This window comes from Rhinopithecus roxellana, chromosome 8 (genome assembly GCF_007565055.1).
Source record: "Rhinopithecus roxellana isolate Shanxi Qingling chromosome 8, ASM756505v1, whole genome shotgun sequence".
Lineage (NCBI taxonomy): Eukaryota > Metazoa > Chordata > Mammalia > Primates > Cercopithecidae > Rhinopithecus > Rhinopithecus roxellana.
In genome coordinates, this window is record NC_044556.1 from 19366685 (window position 1) to 19390338 (window position 23654).

Below are 23654 nucleotides of genomic sequence, written 5' to 3' on the forward strand. Positions count from 1 at the left end.
CACTTTGGGAGGCCGAGACGGGCGGATCACGAGGTCAGGAGGTCGAGACCATCCTGGCTAACACAGTGAAACCCCGTCTCCACTAAAAAAAATACAAAAAACTAGCCGGGCGAGGTGGCGGGCGCCTGTAGTCCCAGCTACTTGGGAGGCTGAGGCAGGAGAATGGCGTAAACCCCGGAGGTGGAGCTTGCAGTGAGCTGAGATCCGGCCACTGCACTCCAGCCTGGGTGACAGAGCGAGACTCCGTCTCAAAAAAAAATAAATAAATAAATAAAAATAAAAGTTATTTTCTTTGCAAACAGATGAATAGTTTTAAAAATGGATTTTTTTGTCCTTCACAAATATTAGCAGACCATTTGCAATCTTACAATGGAGAGCAAAATAGTCTGTTCCATGAGAGAAAATTGAATAAACAATTTGAATTGACTTTTACAAGAGATAGGAGCAATAGAATAGAAAGTGCTCATTTGCTACATTATCATCATGGAATAACCTTGATCTCTGTCCTTAGGGGGGAAATGTTCTGTGTAGAAGGGTCACATTTTCAGTTTTGCTAAAAATTACAATCTTAACAAACAAAATCTAACTAAACAAGCACACACAACAAAGGCAAAGAAATTTAGTTCCAGGAGCTGAAATGAAAAATATTCAAAGAATTTCTAATGAAATGATTCCATGCTAAGTATGATTTTACCTGATATTTTTGTCTTCTCTGTATCAGTTGAAAAGCTAGTAACTTGTAAGTTTTCCTCATCAAAATCATCCCGAACTTCATTTCCCAATTCAAAGTTCACATTCAAAACTTCTGAAAATAGAGAATTGCTTTTATGTGCATCTGTCAAATTTTGGTTTCCAGATATATTAAGACTTCTGTTGAAGAACACTGTTTGAGAGACTTTCTCATTTGAAGTTGTAGAATAGTTATATCTAGAAAAATCTGTTATGTGTATGTATAAAAGATTATAGGTACTTTTTAAACCACAAGCATCGTAGTCTATTGATACATCAAACACATCTTTCAACTACTAAACAGAGTTCTTGAGTAATAGTTTTCAAAAGCATTGTGTCAAGCATTGCTGAATACTGCATTCAGCCAATTCTATTAACTGTATTAAGTTGCACTAAATTTAAGTTTCAATAAATTTTTTAGGCAGTTAATTTTTCCTCTTAATTCCCATATTAGAATAACTCTACTCCAAGATTGGATTATAATAATTTCTAAAATGGTCTTCCTCCTCCATATCTTCTCCCTAAAGTTAATTTTCAGTATTGTTATAAAAGATATTTGTCCAAAATAAATAATATTTATTTTTCTCCTGCTAAAAAATCCTCTGTTATTCATTGTTTACAGCCTGGATTTAGAGCCAAATTACCTAAGTGAAAATTCCACCTCTCTATTAGTTGTATGGTCTTAGACAGTAATTCAAACTTCATGATTCTGCAAAATAAGGCAACAACAATATCTACCTCAAAAACTTGTAATGGGGGGCTAAATGCCTTTAGTTGCATGGTTTTACACAGTATTGTGCTAATAAATGTTTAACAGCTACCTCTACAAAAAGCATATGCATATGAATACATATATGTTTATTATAAACTTTATTGATGGAAAAGCTATACAGCACACACTTTACAAATAACAACATATATGATATGCTTAAATGCAAATTCCATATATCTAATTGATTCTCATTGAATGTTTTCATTAAGTTTTGCCACTCTTTTATCTGTAGTCAACCTATGGTTGCAAGTGACGAATGAATGTAGCTCTCATGTGAATGTTGTTTGATATTTTTGTTGACTCTAACAAGTAAGATGAAAGTATTAATAAAACAACAAAGACATCTGTTGGGATTTAACTCATTCACCATTGACTTAAGTAACTTCTTTCCTGAATTAGATAGTAATTTTCAAATACTAGAAGAATATTCTCTCAATTTTTTGTGTTATTCACAATGTAATGGCTACAATAACAACACACGTTTGTTTAATCTACACTATTAAAATTGTATCCCTCACTTTCTGGAGTCTAAAAAATAAGCAAAACAATAAATCAAACCCAGATTGGTAGTGTTTGCTGATTCCTATGGTATAAATGTTCCCACCATAACTGATTTCAAGCTATTAATGTGACATAATTGAGTAAGAAATTGGGAAAAAAATGCATGACAGCACCCTATTATATAGTATTTCTACCATATAGATAAATAACTTCAAGAACACAGATAACAGTAAAATGCAGTAGAACAATTAGAAAGTGATGAGTTTTGAGTATTTTTGCCTTTGTTTTTAACATAATTTAATTGAAAGTTTATGTAACTAAATTTTTAATAACGGCTGAAAGATTCTTGAAAATTTAATAATCATCTCTCATAAGTTAGTATAAACTTGCTCCATCATATCACTGAGTTTCCTCCACTTTAAATATCCTCCATCAATTTCTTCACCTGTCCAAACCCTTCTTTATTCTTCAACTGTACCTATAACTACAGTTCACATTATTCTACTTTTGTATGTTGATTTGCACACACTGAGACACACAATGTATATATGTACTAAAAATGGAAGTTTGTACAGAGTGCAATGGGAATGCAGAGGAAGGAGGATCTAAACCTGCCATGGAAGTGAGACATACTCTTCTAAGGTGATACCACATGACACACAGACTCCTGAGGTGATAGCATATGAAGGAAGAGTAGTTGAAATTTCAGCTTGATAGAGCTGTGGTTGTGAGGCAGGGCAAAAGGAAAGGGAACCTATGCCATGAAGGAAAAACACCAGGTAAAAGACACAGCAATATGAGAGAACCGAGAATTGTGGGAGAACTGTAAGTTTTCAGGATTTCTGGAGCACAAAGTAGGAGAAGGCAGGGTCCACTGTGTCTGCACAGGTAGTTAAATGCTAGATCATGTTGAAGTTTATTTGCCATATTGAGGAGATTTTTGTTTTGTTTTTCTTTCTTACTGGCAAAGGATAACTATTGAAGATGTTTCAGCAGAAGGTTTACACAACCAAATATGTCTGTTAGATCACTTGGAATATTATGGATTGAAGGATAATGAGACTGAAACAGAGAGAAAAGTAAGTTATTATATTAAATAAGAGACAATGAATGCTTAAGCTAGAGTATTAGCAGAAGGGATACAGAGGAAATAACAAATATGAGAGATGTGCAGGAGGCAAAATAATTAAGATTTGGTGGTTATTTACATGTGGGGTGAGCTATTTAGAAGGACATTCTGCCTTTAGCAGCTACAAAGAAAAGAGTTCATTCACTGAGCTAAGGAAAAAAGAGAAGGTGCAGAGTGAGGTACAAAGAAGACAGAGTTCAGATGCTGACATGTCTGATATGTTAACTGCTAGGTGGATATGTCCAGGAAGGTGATTATACAGATGGATTTGGAGTTAGAAAGAAAGATCTAGATGGGAGATACAGGCTTAGATATTATCAAAATATAGTCAGTGATTAAAGACACAGGCTTGGGTGATATCGTATAGGAAAAGGTTTTGACGTGAGAAGAATAAAAAGATAAAAGAAAGAAAAAAGAATCCTTTTGCAACATCAACAGGAAGAAAAGCCCATGCAGTCTAAGAAGTAACAGGAGACCAATATAATGGTTTAATTGAAATCAAAGGAGAGATTTCCAAAAGAAAGGAAAGACCAGAAGTATCAAATACTACAGAGGTCAAAAAGAGTTAACAGTTGAAAACAGTTCACTGAATTCAGAACTCAGAAAGTCACTAAATGGCCTGAACAAAAACAGTTTCAAAGGAGTGATACAGAGAAAACCCAAATTTTAATGAATAAAGAGGAACTAGGGTATAAGGAAGTGATGGGCATACTGAGTGTCAATTGCTCTTTCAATTAATTTTTGTTGTGATGAGAAAGCAAGAGATAGAGGGTATGGGGACTCTAGAATTCTGGTTTTTGTCTGCCTGGTATGCTTTCCCTTCTTTTAGTGGCAGTACCCTCCCTTTCCTTTGAAGAAACTACTTCTACAATTCCACTGGATCCTAGTAAGGCCATTATTCATGGTGCCCTGCCTTCTCTGGGGCCACAGGTATACAATGACCCAATCCTCAGGTTACTGGGATTGAGCAAGTGATAAACACATAACTCAAATGAGGCCAGTTAGAATGAGTTCTGCTCTGCCAAACCTAACAGGGAAGTCTACCTTTTTCCACTGAGGCTGCTAAACTGGTAAGATGAAAGTTAGGGGCTACCTGCCATGTGAGAAACCCTATTTAAAAAGTAAAGCCAAGCAGCAACAGGCATAGCTAAAAGATTGAGAGAAAGCCAGAGACATGAGTGCCTTGATTTAGCCAGAATTAGGCCAGATACTTTTCAGTTTACTTGAGATAATTGGTTCCTTTTCTTGTGCTTAAGTCATTTTGAGTAGAACAGTTATCATTTATAATAAAAAAAAGTCATGACCAACTAGATGAGGACATGAAGCTGAAGAAGGAAGAGACTTCAGTATATTTATATGCTAAAGGGAAACACACAGTGGAGAGGAAACAATGAAAATATGGGAAAGAGGAGATGGACAATGATCTTCTAAAGTCCCAGGGAAAGCAGGATTGGACAGAATTAAGATTACAGGAGGAGAGATATGCCTCGAGTGGAAGAAAAGATAATTTTTATTTTAAGACAAATAGATGGTTACAGATGGATGCAGAGACAGGGAAATATATAGTTGAGGGGTGGGGCGAAAAGCTGAAAGAGTTCATATACTACTGGTTCAATTTTCAATTCTCCACTGATAAGTAAAAGTCAATTTCATTTTATAGAAATGGCATTGGGCTGGGATTCAAAAGACATGGAATCTATTTCTGGTCTTTCCATTAATTAGATATGAAATTTTTGGACCAGTCATTTAATCTCTTGGAGTCTTGGCTTCTTTCACTATAAAATGACAAACTGCACAAAGGTCCCTTCCAATTTAAGTCTTATGATTCAACATGCTTTCTCATATAATTTTTGACATTTTTCTTCTTCCCTTTTTGAAATTGGAATACAGAAGATAAAAACTGCTATGCTTTTTAAAAAACATTCTCAAAAGCAGTATTTGAATATATTTAAAGTATGTTTTGCCACCAAAGACTAATATGTGAAAAATATAATAAACATACTCAATTAATTATTACTAACAGTACCAGAAACTATAACAGCTTTTCATGCATTATCTCATTTAATCCCGAAAGCCCTAAAATATAACCAGATAAGGAATTTAGACAAAGTGGTTAAGCAGATTATGAAAGGTTACACTAAATGTCAGAGCTAGGACTTGGACATATTGTTTTCAGATCCTGTGAACTTAACTACTACACCATACAGCTCCTCCTTAAAAAAAAAAAGTAGCCCACTCAATAAAACAGGGATACAATTATTATTGGGTGTTAAGGTATCTAGATGAGGCTTTAATATCATAATATAAATTGCATTTGGAATAGTGAGTGGGAAATAAAAGGAGGAAAACCATGTAAATAGAACACAAAAGTAAGCAGAGGGAAGGATAGATAAGCTCTTGTGTGCAGAAGGACAAGTAATAGAGTAGTAGAACAAGGAAGCAGTAAGTTAGAGGGCTACGTGTTGAACGAAGATAAATATAAGAAAGTTGACAATTTTATACTTCCTATCCACTTTGTAATGATATCCAGGCTTTGAATAAGTCGGATAAATGTTCTGATTCTCCAGGTGGGATTAGGGAACTTTTCTTGGTATCATTATTGGGCCTAATAGCTGCCATGGTATCATAAGAGGTAGTGAATACTCCAGCCCCTGCCTCTGTAAAATCTTAAATTATGACTAGACGAAAAAAAAGTTACAACATGAAAAAAAAAAAGGCAGCATGAAGAAAAGAATGTCAACAGAAACCAATGCCAAACACATGAAATGATTTTCAGAAAACCCCAAGCTTACCATTTCTACATACAGCCACTTGAAGAAATAACTCAATGGATAGGACTGTCTCATGTTTTAATAGACTGGCTATTAATAGCATTATTCAGGGAAATTATGCTCTATTAATTGCAGGAACCAGAGTAATGATGAACCAGGCAGTGTCAAATTTATATGCATTATCTCATTAATTTAATGACAGACACAAATAAAAAAGCAAATCTAGATTACAAACTAGCTATATTCCACAACCTAAGTTATATTCTCATACTAACATAGAATTGTAAGAATCATAGGTTTTTTTTTTTTTTTTTTTTCCGGCACTAAGTCAAGTTCTTTACTTCCCAGAAGTGATGGCTAAGGGGAGGGAGGAGGGTGAGAAGAGGAAGAGAGAAAGAGCCAGAGAGAATGAGGAGGTGAGAAGGGGGGACAGTAAACCACTGTTCTATGAAGTCTCACGAGGCAAGTGCTCAAGGTAAAGAAAAAGAGTCCTGGAGAATCGTCCACGGCTGCGGGAAGCATCTCGGTTTGCTTCTGCTTTTAAGTCCTCTCGGGGAAGGCTGCCACCGCTGCCACTGCATTAAATAGTTATGTACATCGTAGAGAGTCCCAGGCCATGGGCAGGCGGGGGAGGGGCGTCATTTCACCAGGGGCCGAGTTTTATCATCGTCACCGCACTGGTGGGCTTTGTACTTTTTCACTTCTGCCATGTACTTGGCCCACGCGTCACCTTTACTTGTTAATACCTCATCCTCCGTCTTCTGCTTCTTGGCTACTATTCCCGTCTTGAGGGCTAGTTTGTTCCCGCCTCTGCGTTTGCCCACGAAGCTAAGTGTGGAGCCCGGACCGCCCTTCCTCTTCGGATCCCCGGGGCCAGCGGCGGCGGCCGACTGGTCGGGTCGCTGCGGACCCGGGGGCGGCTCCTCCTGCCGCTGCCGCTGCTCCTCCTCCATCTTCCGCTTGAACAGCTCCAGGAAGCTGCCATCGTTGGCGAACAAGTTCACGCCGCCCGATACGGGGCTCGAACCCGCGCCCGACACCTCCTCGTCCCCGCTCTCGGGCGACGTCCCCGGTCCCGACTCAGCCCAACGGCTCCCGCCACCCCCACCGCCCGCGGGGCCCGGCGCCTCCCGGGCTGGAGGCTCCGCCCGTCTCCCTCGGGCAGCCATTTTGTCGAGAATCATAGGTTTAAGAATTGGAGAGATACTAAAGGTCACCCGGTTCAATACCTTCATCTTAAAGATAAGACTAAAGCCCAAAGAGATTAAATAACTTACCCAAGGTCACATTGATATTTTGTAAAACTGGACTAGTTTTATAAACATAAAATTTTATAGTTCCTATACACTTTGTAATGATATCCAGGCTTTGAATAAGTTGGATAAATACTCTAATTCTCCTAGTTTTATAAACATACAATTATTTTAAATAATTCTAATGATATGAACATAATCATTCAGTATGTTAATACTTTATATACCCAAGGATACCTTATTTGCTCAGATTTTCCTCATAGTATCTTTAAATTAAAATAGCATTATGTAGGAAAGAGATTTTAAAAAAATGTATGACAGACAAAGACCATTTGAATAACAGACCCAAGAATTTGAAAATGATTCAGTAATCTAAGAGAAAAATGTTGCCAAGTTAATAATTATAATAATTTCAGATACTGGTGTTTCAATAACACTACTTCTCAATTCAAAGTAATAATAAGCCTTTTACTCTCTCAAGTAAGTATCAATGGTAATCTACCTTTGTCTTGATATTCAGATGGTTCTTGTCTAACTTTTCCATAGATTTCAGGCTGATCCCACTGCTCCATTATAGGTAATTCAGATATGTTTAAATATTCTGATCTTTATAAAGATAAAACAATAAAAATGTTAAAAAATGAAAATTAATCTAAGCCTGAAAACTATTTATTCATATAAATAAAAATAATGATTTATCTATTTAATACTTTTATGATAAACTGGACCCTGCCTGGGTAGCAAATAAATAGGTGCTTAATGAAAGTGACCAATACTTAGTCATCTTTACGCGCCCTTAGTTAGATAACAAAAGCCACGATCTCTAGAAGTACTGCTGGCATCTGTCCTGATGAGTCAGTTCCTGTTCTGTACTAGTTGTTAAATATATTGAATGTCATTTCTGCATATAGAATGCCCTTATCTGGAAGGGAAATTACATATATGATTGTCCTGTAGGCATCAGGATACAGAAAAAGAATACTGAGTTACCACCTAAGGCCTTCTGCTTGCTAACTAGGAATATGAACTTCAGTTTTTCCATCTAAACAATGGGGAAAAAAATACCTCATTTTATGGGCCATGTTGTTGTTTAAGTCAGAAAATATAATGCACAAATATGCAATTTTCATATTATAAATCTGAGATATTATTAGCATGGACTGAGCTTCTAAATGGAAAGGTTAGACTTTATATGCCAACATGATTTCCATTTTTAAAGTATACTCTTGTCACTTAGTTTATATTCCCTATAAAGAGAGAACCTACGGGAATGTCATAGGAGAGGTAGTTTCCTAGGGAAGAGATGATTTCATGAGTGTTATTTCATAACTGTAGAGTTCTAAACAAATTTAGGGTATTAAAGATAATGACACCATTATGATGTTATTGCTTCATTATGGAACTAAACGGTAACTGTGACTTGATGGTAGCCAGTGATTATCTTTCCCTGAATAAGTGGTTACCTGCAGGAACAGAGTTTATGATAAATATTTTACCTTAGATATTAACATTATATTTATACCTCGATATACTAGGAAGGGAAGGTTTTGGAGTAAAACTGAACTCTTTAAGGTCCACACTTTGATATTTATTCATCTGTATCTATAAAGAAACAAAAATAAGTTCAACTAGCAGTTTCATATCAATAACTTTAACAAATGAGCCAAACAACAAAACTCCTGCTGGTACATAAAGTCCCCAAATCAATGAATTAGGAGAAACTCAGGTTAGTTCTTGACTTGAATATTTCACTCAGGTCCTTCTTAAATGTTGGCATTTTTTTTTTTTTTTTTTTTGAGATGGAGTTTTATTCTTTCACCTCGGCCGGAGTGCAGTGGTATAATCTCAGCTCACTGCAACCTCTGCCTCCCGGGTTTAACCAATTCTCTGCCTCAGCCTCCTGAGTAGCTGGGATTATAGGCGCCTGCCACCATGCCTGGCTAATTTTTGTATTTTTAGTAGAGACGGGGTTTCACTATGTTGGCCAGGCTGGTCTTGAACTTCTGACCTTGTGATCCACCTGCCTCGGCCTCCCAAAGTGCTGGGATTACAGGCGTGAGCCACCACGTCTGGCCTAAATATTGGCATTCTTCATGGTTCTTCACTAGGTCTCTTCTTACACTACACTTTCTCAATCAAAGATCTCATTCCTGTGGCTTCAATTGTCATCTACATGTGAATGACTCTCAAATTTCTACTTCTAGCTCAGCTCTCTCTCCTGATTTTCAAACAGTTTTATCCAACTCTCTGTAGGACATCTTTATCTAGATATCTTGCAGGCCCTCTAAATTCAGTATTTCCCAAGTTGAACTTATCCTGTTCTCTATTCCGGCAAACTTGCTTTTCCTTCAGAATATCTACCCAAACGAGGCCCTACTTTTCTCCCAGTGGCTAATGCCAGAAAGCTGGGCATCATTTTTGACTGCTCCTTCTACTTTGTCTCTTATAACCAATGAAGTGGCAAGGTAGTGATTCTACCTCTGAAAAATATTTTAACCCAGTCACTTCTCTCCATTGCTATGGCCACTACCCTAAACTAGGCCATTATTTCGCTTAGATTATTGTAAAAACCACCTAATGAGTCCCTTTGTTCCTATTCTATCATCCTCTAATCCCTTTTCTACATTGCAGTCAGAGTGACCTTTATAAAATACAATTTTGATCATGTCACTGTTAAAACTTTTCATTGGCTTCTCAGTACTTTCATGATAAAGTCTAATTCCTTAAAATAGCAAATAGGTCTGCATGACCTAGCTCCTACTTGCCTCTTCAGCCTCATCTCTCTCTATTCCTTTACTTGTAATTGAACTCTAGACATACTGTGTTACTGAGAAAGAGTTTCTTTAAAGATCTCTCTCTCTCTCTCTCTCTTTACTACCTCTGGACCTTTGTATAATCTTTATGCCTGGAATATTTAGCTATCCCTTCCTACTATAATTCTGGTGCCTGCCCCTCCATCCTTGGCTTATCCTTCAGGTCTCAATCACATCTATCAGGAATCCGTTCTTGGTCCATCAAATGTTGATTGAGTACATTTTCTATCTAAACTTAAGTGTGTTGTACTTCTGTCACAGAATCACTCATCACACTACACTAAAAAAGCATATTGACTTATTTGTATTTCTCACTCAACTACAAATTCTATGATTGGGAATAATACTGTCTTATTCATCACTATATCTTAGCACTTCGGCATATTCTTGGTGCTCAATGAAGATGAAAGGAAAGAAGAAAGATTTAGAAAAAAAGGAAGGAAGAAAGAAGGGAAGAAGGACTATGAATAATGGTAATATTCTTAGTCAAGCCCACAAGTAATTCTAAAGTACACTGTGGATACCTACCTAATTGATAGACAGAATAAAGAATATTTATATACATTTAATTATAGAACAAAGGGAAAAACATTATTAAAATTAACCTTCAGACGTTTAACTGGAGGAAGAGATGAAACAGCATTCCTGTTTCTTAAATCAGATAAATATGAAGAAATTGTTGACTCTTTAATTTCTGACTTCTGTGCAACTCCAATTTTACCTATGAAAAGAAACTTCAGATTCTTTAGGTTAAACTTCAGATCTTATTCCTATAAAGTCAAATTTCTTTAAAATTTCAAATCCAGTATTTGCTTTTTTCATGTTGCCCACAAAAGAGAGAAAATCGAGTTATTACATTGCATACTATAAATATCATACATAGATAATTAGGATGTCATTACTATCCACCAAAAACCTTTCAATTCTGAACACTTGAAATAAACTTGTTTTAAGGAACTCACAGCAGTCATGTCCACATGTATGTTTACTTTTACAAGGATGATTGCATTCTCGGTTCCCAGGTTTTTTGCTGGCAGTCATTCCTAAATTAATACAGGAAAAACAAACCTATTTGTCACTGCATTTATTATTGTTAATTTAATATAATTAATTTTTATCCAGTTTCCTTCCTTTCAGACAATACAAAAATATTGATTTGTATATTTCCTTAAGTGTTTTGTAATCCACGTAATTTCTTTTTTAATAAAGAGATGGGGTCTTGCTATGTTGCCTAGGCTGGAGTGCCGTGGCTATTCACAGGCACGATAATTAGTACTACAGCCTCAATCTTCTGGGCTCAAGAGATCCTCCTGTTTCAGCCTTCCAAGTAACTGGGACTACAGGCACTTACCACCATGCCTGGTAATTTTTAAAACATATTTTCGATAAGTTAGTCCCTGCCCCACTATTAGTCCCAACAAGAAACATCGAGCCACCTACAAGCTTCTCTCGACCTCCCTGGTGTGTGTGTGTGTGTCTATATATATATATGTGTCTACATATATAGATGTGTGTGTCTATATATATATATGTCCACATAGTCTATATATATGTCTATATAATCTAATACTATATATATAATTTAATACTCTCAACCTCTATGGTATATATTTTATGTGTGTGTGAATATATAACATATATATTATATATATATAAAATAGGGCCAAATATGGCCACATATCAGTAACTTATATACTAAATGAGGTAAGAATGAGGGTGGAGTTTAAAAACACTTCTGCTGCTTTGTACTTAAGCCTGAATAACCTGGAAAGAAGGAAACGTCATGGCATTTTGATGGTACTGCTGATAAAAGTTAGTAAACAGGATACAATACATATTTAATAAATATTAGAAATAAATACTTTAGGGATCTCAGAAATTTGCTACATGAATTCACAGAAAAGAGAGATTGTTTCCATCTTGACTCTTCTAAGTTATAATATATCCAAATATATAATTTATTCTTCATTTATTATATTTTAAATCAGCTTTTTCTTGATCTTAGCTCTCACTAGTAGCACAGGGAAGGAGAGAGATGTTTGAACTGGTCCTTGAAGGACAGACAGAAATATGAACATGAGAATGAGACCAAGGGAAGATATTCCAGATGGAGGGCATAATACCCAAAGGCAGCAAATCACAGATTGTAAGAGCTGAAATCAGCTTATTTTTGCTGGAACATAGATTTTAAATGAACCAGAAATGTTGGAGATAGTGGAGAGCTTGAAAACCTTTACAACATTTCTTGGTCCTTTACTCTTCATTTTCGGTACCATTGTTCAATCAAGCTTTTCCAAGTCATGGCACATCTAGACAGTGATAATATACATACTGCAGCCTAGGGTAAATGGATGAGGCTGCACAATATATGAGGCAATGGCTGGTCCTTAGGGCCAAACAGATCAATGTATTGGGTACTGATAAAGTAAAAAGAAAATACCTGGCAGCTGGAAGCTGACAGCTAAACCACAGTATTCCCAATTGAGCAAACAATTTTGAGAATATAAATGTCCAGATAAGGCCACTCTGTGACCATAGTAGAAGAAGACAGAGATAAGACTACCATGTAAGTATTTCTGAAACTAGAGAAAAGAACCCTCAAGAATCGTAAAAAATAATGAAACATCCCCCTCTTCTGGCTATCACAGATGACTACTATTTTTTAAATCCTCTCACTTTCAAAATAAAATGTACCAAAATACCCAATATCTCACTTCCTGAGGGCATCCAATCTAGAACTGACCTCTGCTTTCCCTAAACCTTCCCAAGAGTCACCCAGCAGAAGCTGAAATCCTATAATAAGATTCTGAAATCCTATAAGAAGAAAATCTTCCCGGCTCCCTGAGATGACCCACAGTTCTGTTGCTATGGAGCTCTCCTTTGCTGCAGTACATTCAATAGACCTAACGTTCCTCAAACACAAGTGTGTTCCTCTTAGGCACTGACTGAAAGGCTCTGACATTAAACTTTGTAAGGTGTGTCATGACTTACTGCTTCAGGTGTTTTGTCCCAAGTCATGATCCTGTTACCTCTCACTTAGATCAGAACTGGTTTCTTTGAATCCAGTCCTCCATGCTACAATTTATTCTACACATTGTTGCTTATTTAATGCTTTTAAAGTTCAATGCTGATCAGATCAATTTGCCCACTTAGAAACGTGAGTTACTTTCTATTGCAAACAAAATCAATTCCATCTTCAAGGCCCTGAACGATCCAATTCCAGCTTCCCTTCCTGGGACCCTACATCCATCAAAACACATTCAACTGCCATTCTTCAAATAGTTCCATGCCTTTCTAGAACTGTAGCTTTGATACTAGCTCTTGTCTTAGAAGACCCTCACTTCCTTGCCCAACAGATGCCTACCAACCTTCAAGTCTGACTCAAATGGGACCTCTGGGTTGGAGGTCTATGGTGATGACCCGATCTGATTTCCCTCTCCTTTGGGCCCCTGTGGCATTTTCTCTGTGCCTCTTGCTTACTGTATGCTGCATTGTATTTAATGTATTTACAGAAAAAACATAGTGGTGAAGTACAGGGAACACTAAAATAGAATTTAAAATGAGCTCTAATATAGGCTCTTATTTGGGAAAAAAGATTTAAAATAATATCTGTTCTGTTTATCTCACAGAGATGTAAAAATAAAATGTAATTAAGTACATAAAAACATTTGACAATTAAGCGATAAATATATTAATGTATGCATTATCTCCACTATCTCTACTATTACATCAATTCAAGATAATACAAATAAATTTAAAACTAAAATTGTTCTGAATGCTGTGAAGGAGAAGTACATCATGCTATGCGATAAGAGGTGGAGCTGTTCTGGTCAGGAACATTGGGCTGAGTACTGAAGAAAGAAGGGAAGTTACGAAGGCAAAGAAGGAGGAGAAAGTGGGATTCAGGCAAAGGGGATAGCATATGCTAAAGCTCTATGACAAGGAAAAGCATGGCACGTTGGAGAAACTGAAAGGTCAGTATGACTGATGCTAGCAAGTATGAGAAAGTACGTAAGATGAGACTATAGTGGTAGCAAAGGCAGCCTATGTTAGCAGGGGAACAGTTCCACCATGGCACCATGGCAATTGCATGTCTCCATATAGGCCATGCAGGTAAGACTCAACTGTTGGCAGAATGCCCTGTGATCACCCTTAAAATGGCAAGATAGGCAGTCTTGTGAGGAGCTATCAAAGGCCATTTCACATTTGTTCCATACCTTGCAGAAGACCCCCGATCTTGCAGAAGACTTGCCATGAGGCAGTTTCTCATCTGCCTCCCTGATTCCACTAAGGCATGGAACTTTCCACTTTGTCCGTTTCGGATAAAACTGCTTAGCTGCAGCCTAGAGTTCATGTCTCAAAAACAAAGCAACCTACCACTTATGTTGTCTGTCATCTGACCCCTCTAGTTTGGTATCATCCTGTGGAATTGGGGATAAAGCAGCTAATACCATGCTGATCTTGCTTTGCCATCTATGTAAGTAATAAAACTGTTTAAATCCATCAGGGTATCCTTACCAGCCAAATCTACAAAAGTGAGGCAAGACTACATAGCAGCTACCACTGCATTGCTGCTTAGGGACTGGCTGACCATGTGACCATATAGAACCTTCTAGGGGATGCTAATGATTTAGATTCGAAGAGCTATGGGAAGCCACTGAAGTGTTTTAGTCAAAGAGGGGGCATAATCAGATTTGCATTTTGAAAAACATCACTATATAGAATGTAATATGGAGAAGAGATTTGAGATAAGACAGAAAGGATGCAAAAAAACCAGTAGAAGTCTAAGCAGAAATGATGGTAACTCCAGAGTGGTGGTGGAGGTAGAGTTATAGAGAATAGACTAATTTGAGAGATATACAGAAGGTAAAAATATTTTTAACACAGAATCAAGTGGAGTGGTTTTCTTTCTTGAGCAGCATATTGCTTCCCCTGAAGTTTTGCAGCCTTCCTTTTAGTCTAGCAATATTCACCTTGCTTCTTTAAGTTCACTCAGTAGTTCAAGGGCAAAAACAAATACATGGAAATACCTCACCCATTTATTTCGCCCTCATAGATGCCTCCTTCCTTGAACCCTCTATCTGCCTCCTAATGCAACCTAGCCCTGTCCTATAACTGTCATCTTTGAACTTTTTTTCATTAATTTCCTGGGCTGAATCTACTACAAATGGATTCTTGGGCTTTTTCTTTCTTGTTTTACTGGTGATCAGTTTCAAGCAACTGCCTAAGAAAGGATGTGTGAGAATAAAATTGTCTGAATCTTTGAATGTATTAAGGTATCTTTATATTACTTTCATACTTAGTAGTTTAGCTGGGCATATAACATAAGGCAGAAAATCATTTTTCCTTTGGAATTTTATTTTTTATTACTATAGTTTTGGAGACAGGGTCTCACTCTGTCACCCAGTCTGGAGTGCAGGTGTGAGATCATAGCTCACCGCAGCCTTGAACTCTTGAGCTCAAGCAATCCTGCCTTCCCATCCTTTCAAGTAGCTGGGATTACAGGCATAAACCACTGTACCTGGCTTACCCGTGCAATTTTAAATCAATTGATTTTTAGCATCCAACTTTGCTCACAAAAGGATTATTGCAATTTTTTATTTTTGTTCCTTGTAAGCATTTACAATTTTATCTTTATCCACAATGTTCTGAAATATTGCAATTATGCTTTATATGTAGACCTTTCATTCAGCCTAACTAGCATTAAGTAAGCCTTTTTAATGTGAAGATTTCTGTCTCACTTCAGTTCTAAAAAGTTTTCTCAAATTATTTCTTCTGATGTATTTGTTCTTTCTTGAACACTTAAAAGTTAGATACTGGGCTCTTAAATTGCCTCCTTTTTCTCTTATATTTTCTGTCTCCTTGACTTTTTGCTTTCAGTGAGAAGGTACTGACTTTATCTTCAAGCCCTCCAGTTTTCTTTCCAAACATAATTTTTGCTTCTCTGTGCTTGCTGTGGTTCTTTTTATTTTAAAATGGCATCCTATTCAGTTTTGTGGTTGCAATTTAATCTTTAATTTCTCTGAGGTTACTAAAGTTTTATATTGTTTTATTACATTCCTGAATTATCCTGTTGCTCTTTCATCCATTTTCTATTTACTTATTTTGGATTTTCACACATTCTACATTTTCCTCAAATGTCTAGTCACCCTTGGTTGTCTGCCTATAAGGTTCCTACCATATCTCCATTTCGCATATGAGAAAATTCTTACAGAGGTTAAGTAAGATGCTCAAGACTATGCTGTTAGTAAGTAGCAAATCTGAGATTCTAATTCAAGGTAGTCTAATTCCAGAGCCTGATCTATCAACAATTCTCTCTAGTTGTACCAGTTGCTTCAGCTCTCCCAAAGGATTCATTTAAGTTATTTAAAGAAGGAACCTATTGTTTTGAGGTGGGAAGACTAGGAAGAAAAGCTTTGCAAGTTGCTGTTTTAAAATGAGCAATAAAGAGTTGCCTTTGTCTCTTAAATAGTAAAGAACTTCTGAAAAAGGATGTCTAAACGCTGCCACAAGGTGGTGCACAATAACTACGCACATTTGCTCCCAGTGGCAACAACTACGATCTGGGAATCTAATGGAGAGATTCTGATGGCTCCCAAAAATTTCAAGGCAAAGTTGGCAAGTCTTTTCAGGAATGAGGATTGTACGCAAGTTTTGTTTGTTTGTTTATATAATACTAGCAAATGGATACTACCTGACGAAATCTTTTTGCTGTATTTTTGTTACACATGGTACTTCAAAAATAAAAGTGCTCCCCTCTACCCTGCCGCCCTCCCTACCTCCTGAGAATTGTCTGAATTTGTCTTATTAGCAAATATAAGCTTACAGATATTGGTAATTAGAAAGGTAAGGTTCTCAGAAAAAAATTAATCTAAGCTGTACTCTTCTCTTTTGAGAAAAAGTCTGGCTGTATCACCCAGGCAGGAGTGCAGCAGCACCATCTCAGCTCACTGAAACTTCAGCCTCCCAGGCTCAAGCGATTCTCCTATCTCAGCCTCCTCAGTAGCTGGAACTACAGGCATGCACCACCACACCCAGCTAATTTTTGTAGTTTTTGTAGAGACAGGGTTTGTAGAGACCAACCATGTTGCCCAGGCTGGTCTTGAACCTGTAAGCTCAAGCAGTCCAACCACCTTGGCCTCCCAAAGTGCTGAGACTACAGGTGTGAGTCACTGCGCCCAGCCTAAGCTATACTCTTAAGTATACTCTATACTCTAAAGATAGCAGATTCCATATTACATCACTGTCATCATCTGAGATGCAAATATTTCATAGTTTTTTTTTTTTTTTTTTTTTTTGAGGCAGAGTCTCGCTCTGTTGCCCAGACTGGAGTGCAGTGGTGCAATCTCGGCTCACTGCAAGCTCCGCCTCCCGGGTTCATGCCATTCTCCTGTCTCAGCCTCCTGAGTAGCTGGGACAACAGGCGCCCGCCACCTCGCCCGGCTAGTTTTTTGTATTTTTAGTAGAGACGGGGTTTCACCATGTTAGCCAGGATGGTCTCGATCTCCTGACCTCGTGATCCGCCCGTCTCGGCCTCCCTAAGTGCTGGGATTACAGGCTTGAGCCACCGCACCCGGCCTATTTCATAGTTTTAAGTATTGAAAGAAAATACTTAAAATTACTTTAACAGGGTCATTAACAGGTGGTGGGGCCAGGGTCACTTCTTTAAAAATAAAAGTCCAAACAATAAATAGAAAATAACAAGAATCTCTGACACACTTAGTGTAACTTTCTAATTATAAATTAAAATAATCTGGTCTGTGCAGAAGCTACGGGAGTATTTTTAAAATACTACTTTGACTTTTGCAGTTCTCCATTTATGCTAATCATAGATTTATGCACTTCATGGTTTTATTTTTAATGATGAGTCTCCTTTTCATTTTTCTGTCAAATATTTGACTATCATTTTGTTATTTATTTATGAAGAAAAGAAATACACTGAACTGGAGTCCTTGATTTTGCAACTTAATGCACATACACACCAAAGAATATAAAGAAAAGTAGACTGCCTTTCGACTAGCATTTAAATGTACACACAATGTGCCTGAGGATTGGCTTTATCCTTGTATTCATTCAACTACATTATTATTATTATTATTATTATTATTATTATTTTGAGATAGAGTTTTGAACTGGTTACCCAGGCGGGAGTGCAGTGGCGCAGTCTCGGCTCACTGCAACCTCCACCTCCCAGGCTCAAGCAATTCTCCTGCCTCAGCCTCCCAAATAGCTGGTATTACAGGTGTCTGCCACCATGCCCAGCTAATTTGTGTATTTTTAGTAGAGATGGGGTTTCATCACATTGGCCAGGCTAGTCTCGAACTCCTGACCTCAGGTGATCCGCTTGCCTCGGCCTCCCAAAGTGTTGGGATTACAGGTGTGAGCCACTGCGCCCAGTCCCAAGACATTAAATTTTCATATTCTGAGTAACACTGCAAATGAAGATAAATTTATTAATGTCAAATAGATTTTCTTTAAATTAAGCAAAGCCTATAGTTCTTATTTAGAATGCATTTAAAAGATAAGAAGTTCGGGCCGGGCGCGGTGGCTCAAGCCTGTAACCCCAGCACTTTGGGAGGCCGAGACGGGCGGATCATGAGGTCAGGAGATCGAGACCATCCTGGCTAACACGGTGAAACCCCGTCTCTACTAAAAAAATACAAAAATCTAGCCGGGCGCGGTGGCGGGTGCCTGTAGTCCCAGCTACTCGGGAGGCTGAGGCAAGAGAATGGCGTAAACCTGGGAGGCGGAGCTTGCAGTGAGCTGAGATCCTGCCACTGCACTCCAGCCTGGGCGACAGAGCGAGACACCATCTCAAAAAAAAAAAAAAATGAAGTTCGAATGTCTAATTTTCATATACTAAGAGCAGGCCTGAACATTTTTTAATTTTTGTTTTTGCAACTTAAAAATATGTTTCACATTGCCATATACTAAAAATAACAAAAATGTTCTTCCTCAAATTGTGCAAGAATTTTACTTCTTGGAACTATAACCATATGTGAGAAATTGCAGCTAAAAGAATGTTTTCAAAAAGTTTGATACGGTTTGGCTGTGTCCCCACCCAAATCTCATCTTGATTTGCAGTTTCCATAATTCCCACATGTTGTGGGAGGGAACTGGGGGAGATAATTGAATCATGGGGGCAGTTTCCCCCATACTGTTCTTGTGGTAGCGAATAAGTCTCACAAGAGCTGATGATTTTATAAGGGGTTTCCCCTTTTGCCTGATTCTCATTCTCTCTTGCCTGCCACCATGTAAGACGTGCCTTTCACCTTCTGCCATGATTGTGAGGCCTCCCCAGTCACGTGGAACTGTGAGCCCATCAAATCTCATTTTCTTTATAAATTACCCAGTCTCAGTTATGTCTTTATCAGCAGCATGGAAATGGACTAATATAAGTTGTAGAAAGCATGAAAAGAATTTTCCATTATTTTACATTCCCTAAGGTGTGTGTTTTTGTTTTTATACATAGTCCTATAATTTGATGATACACAAAATAGAAACATTTGTTCAACTTGCAAGCACATTTGGAAATAGCCATTTAGCAATTATATTCTTTGAACTAAATATTAGTTTGTATCATTTAATAACACAATCTGACAAGGTATTAGAACAACTGAAATCTGGATTGTTTTGAAAAGGCCCAAATTTGGTGTCACAACCTTAGCAGGTAATCTATTGACCCTTCATTGTGTCAGTTACTGAGAAATAGTGTATGTATATTATGTTTAAAGGTATAATTGTGTATCTTTATCCAGGGAGATATACATTTGCATATAAAAATTGAATTGTACAATAGGGATATGCATAAGTTCCTAAGATTTGGATGACTACATACAATAGCCCCTTTCACCCATGATTTTACTTTCCACAGTTTCAGTTACACAAGGTCAACACTGGTCTGAAAATATTACATGAAAATTTTCAGAAATAAATATTTCATAAGTTTTAAATTGCACGCTATTCTGAGTAGCGTGATAGAATCTCATGCTGTCCCACTTCATTCTGTCCTGGATGTGAATCATCCCTTTGTCCAGCATATCCAGGTTGTATATGCTAACCACCCCTTAGTCACTTGGTAGCTGTCTCAATAATCAAATCGACGGTCATGGTATCACAGTACTTGTGTTCAAGTAACCCTTACTTTACTTAATAATGGCTCTAAAGCACAAGAGTAGTGATGCTGGCAATATGGATGTGCCAAAGAGAAGCTGTAAAGTGTTTCCTTTAAGTGAAAAGGTGAAAGTTCTTGACTTAATAAGGAAATAATATATATAGGGTTCAGTACTACCCACAACAGAGAAATATCAGCACCCCTAGAAACTATCTTTCTGTCCTATTCTAGTCAACTCTGTCAAGAGTAACCTTTATCTTGACTTTTAACAGCACAGATTAGTATATTGGTTTTCTAGGGCTACTATAACAAAATACCACACACTGGGTGGCTTAAAACAACAGAAATTTATTTTTTCACAGTTCTGAAGATTAAAAGTCTGAAATAAAGTTGTTGGCAGAGCCATACTCCCTCTGAAGCCTCTAGGGGAGGATCCTTCCTTGACTCTTCCAATTTCTGATAGCTCTAGACATTTCTTGGCTTGTGGGAGCAGAACTATAATCTCTGCCTCTGTCTTTGCATGGCTGTCTTTCCTCTGTATCGGTATTCATATGGAGTTTTCTCTGTGTCTGTGTCTTTTTGCCTTTTCATATAAGGACACCAGTCATATTGGATTAGGATGCAGTCCTATTGGATTAGAGTCCACCTTAACTTGATTACATTTGCAAACTATTGCAAATAAGATCACATTCACAGGTATCAGGGATTAGAACATCAACATATGTTTTTGTGAAACACAATTCAAACCATGAGAGTTAGTAGTGCTTATTTTTGCAATTTATATACATGGGCTCATACAGTATTACTTTTTGTGTCTGGCTTCTTTTGCTTAACTTTATGTTAGTGATATTCATTCATATTGTTGTGTGTAGTCATAGCTAATTCAATCTCCTTGCTCTATAGCAGGGGTTGGAAACCATAGTCCATGGGCCAGCCATCTATTTTTGTAAATAAAGTTTTACTGGAATACACCCATGTCTGTTCATTTACATATTGTCTATGGCTGCTTTTGGGTTGCAAAGATCTACAAAGACAGACTTGCATAGTTATAAAGATCTATAGTCTGCAAACCAAAAACATTTACTATCTGTCCTTTCAAGAAAGTTTTCTGACCCCTGTAGAATTCTATTGGGTCAGTATACCACAATTCATTTGTCCATCTAACTGCTGATGAGCTTTTGGCTGGTTTCCATTTTAGGGCTAATATGATAGTACTGCTATGAACATTCCAAAATACATCTTTTGGTGAACATATATGCACACTTCTATCTGGTATATACCTAGAAAAAGAATTGCTCTATCACATAATATGCCAGGAGAATTACTCTATCATAGAATGCATATGCTAAGCTTTAATAAATACTGCTAGTTTTCTGAAGTAGTTGTAGCAATCTATAATCATATTAGTGATTAAGAGTAACAGTTGTTGTATATCCTTATCAATACTTGGTATTTTCTTTTTCACTTAAGTCCTTTTGATGGTTGAACAATGATACAGCAGTATCTCATTGTAGATTTTCATTCTCACATTCTCTAATGAACTTAAATACCCTTTAATATGTTCTTGACTTTTTGGATATCTTCTATTTTGAAGTGTCTGTTCAATTGGGTACTCATTTTTAAAATATTTACTTATACACATAAGAGTTCTTTATATGTTACGTAAAATCGTTCTTTTCAGTGTATTAATTTGTTAAGGCTGCCATAACAAAGTGGCAGACTGAGTGACTTAAACAACTGAAAGTTATTGTCTCACAATTCTACAGGCTACAAGTCTAAGATTAAGGTGTTAGTAGGGTTCCTCTCCTTGGCTTGTGAATGTTTATCGCTCACTGTGTCTTCACATGATCTTCCCTCCATGCGTGCCTGCATCCTAATTTCCTCTTCTTATAAGAACACCAGTCATACTGGATTGGGGTTCACCCTAAGGAACCCTATTTTAATTCAATTATCTTTTACAGACCCTATCTCCAAACACAGTCGCACTCTTATGAATTCAGCATATTAATTTGGGGGTGCACACAATTCAGCTCATAACAACTAGCTATATGGTATTCAATTTTTTCCTCACATTCAGTGAGTTGCAACCTTCTCTCTCTTAATGGTATCTTTTTGATGAACAGAGTTCTTAATTTTAACATAGTCAAATTCATTATGTTTTTATGGTTAGAATGTTTTGTGCCCTGTTTAAAAAAAAAAAAAGCCAACCTATCTCAAGGTCTTGAAGACCTATTTTTCTTCCTCTAAAAGTTTTACTGTTTTTCTTTCACATTTAAATCAGTCATCTATTTGGAAATAAGTTTTGTGTACAGTGTGAGGTCAGGGTTGACATACAATTTTTTCTTTTTTCTTTTTTTGAGACACAGTCTCGCTTTGTCGCCCAGCCTGCAGTGCAGTGGCAATCTTGGCTCACTGCAAGCTCCACCTCCCAGGTTCATGCCAGTCACCTCCTGAGTAGCTGGGACTACAGGTGCCTGCCACCATGCCCGGCTAATTTTTTGTATTTTTAGTAGAGATGGGGTTTCACCGTGTTAGCCAGGATAGTTTTAAATCTCCTGACCTCATGATCTGCCCATCTCAGTCTCCCAAAGTGCTGGGATTACAGGCGTGAGCCACCGTGCCTGGCCTGACATACAATTTTTTCAATACGGATGTCCAGTTGGTCTAGCAGCATTTATTGAAAGACTGTCCTTTTTCCAACTGCGTGGCACTTCACCTTTGTCAGAAATCAATGACTGTATTATTCATAGGTGTATTTCTGGACTCTAGTCCATTCCACTGGTTAATGTGTCTATCCTTATGCCTACATCACATTCTTTTATCTATTGCTTAATAACAGGTCTTGATATCTAGTAAAGTAGGTTGCCCATATATCTTTTTCTTCAAGTTTGCCCTGAATTTTGAATTTTCATATGAATTTTACAATAAGCTGGTCATGAGGCCGGGCGCGGTGGCTCAAGCCTGTAATCCCAGCACTTTGGGAGGCCGAGGCGGGTGGATCACGAGGTCAGGAGATCGAGACCCTCCTGGCTAACACGGTGAAACCCCGTCTCTACTAAAAATACAAAAAACTAGCTGGGCGAGGTGGAGGGTGCCTGTAGTCCCAGCTACTCGGAGGCTGAGGCGGGAAAATGGCGGGAACCTGGGAGGCGGAGCTTGCAGTGAGCCGAGATCGCACCACTGCACTCCAGCCTGGGCGACACAGCGAAACTCCGTCTCAAAAAAAAAAAAAAAAAAAAAAAAAATAAGCTGGTCATTTCAGAAAAAAAATGACAACAGCAAAACCCTGCTGAAATTGGGATGGCATTGAATATAAAGATTAATTTGGCGAGAACTGACATCTTTACAATATTAAACTTTTCAGTCCTTGAAATGGTATCTTAATTAATGTATGTTTTCCCTAATTTCCTTTAAAAAATGATTTTTAGTTTTCATGTAGTGGTTTTGAGCATCTTTTGTTATTCTATTACTAGGTTAGTATTTTATGCTATTGTAAATGCTGTTTTAAAATTATAATTTCTCCTTTTTGCTGGTATATAGGAATACAACGGACTTTTAAATTTCTTAATTAA

General features: G+C 37.4%; 2 protein-coding genes across 3 annotated transcripts in view; both read right to left on the bottom strand.

Annotated features, from left to right (window-relative positions):
* HFM1 (helicase for meiosis 1) overlaps nucleotides 1-23654 on the bottom strand; it is a 129869-nt gene that overhangs the window by 7559 nt on the left and 98656 nt on the right. Inside the window, exons 30-34 of the mRNA XM_010370387.2 lie at nucleotides 10931-11011; nucleotides 10574-10689; nucleotides 8678-8757; nucleotides 7658-7761; nucleotides 695-805 (exon numbers count right to left, since the gene is read on the bottom strand). Coding sequence (XP_010368689.2) covers nucleotides 695-805; nucleotides 7658-7761; nucleotides 8678-8757; nucleotides 10574-10689; nucleotides 10931-11011 — 492 coding nt within the window. The remainder of the gene's footprint in view (nucleotides 1-694; nucleotides 806-7657; nucleotides 7762-8677; nucleotides 8758-10573; nucleotides 10690-10930; nucleotides 11012-23654) is intronic.
* Nucleotides 6200-7097, bottom strand: LOC104667811 (telomerase RNA component interacting RNase-like). 2 transcript variants are annotated; one of them, XM_030936904.1, is made up of 2 exons: nucleotides 6649-7097; nucleotides 6200-6477 (listed from the first exon to the last, which is right to left on the bottom strand). In XM_030936904.1, the coding sequence occupies exons 1-2, from the start codon at nucleotides 7084-7086 to the stop codon at nucleotides 6373-6375; spliced, it is 543 nt and encodes a 180-aa protein (XP_030792764.1). In that variant the 5' UTR covers nucleotides 7087-7097; the 3' UTR covers nucleotides 6200-6372. The 2 variants fall into 2 exon arrangements, with proteins under 2 accessions (XP_030792764.1, XP_030792763.1); XM_030936903.1 differs by lacking the exon at nucleotides 6200-6477 and having other exon boundaries at nucleotides 6530-7097.

Coding starts and splice junctions, on each gene's coding strand:
- LOC104667811 (XM_030936903.1), bottom strand. CDS start 7,086: ATGATTCTCGACAAAATGGCTGCCCGAGGGAGACGGGCGGAGCCTCCA.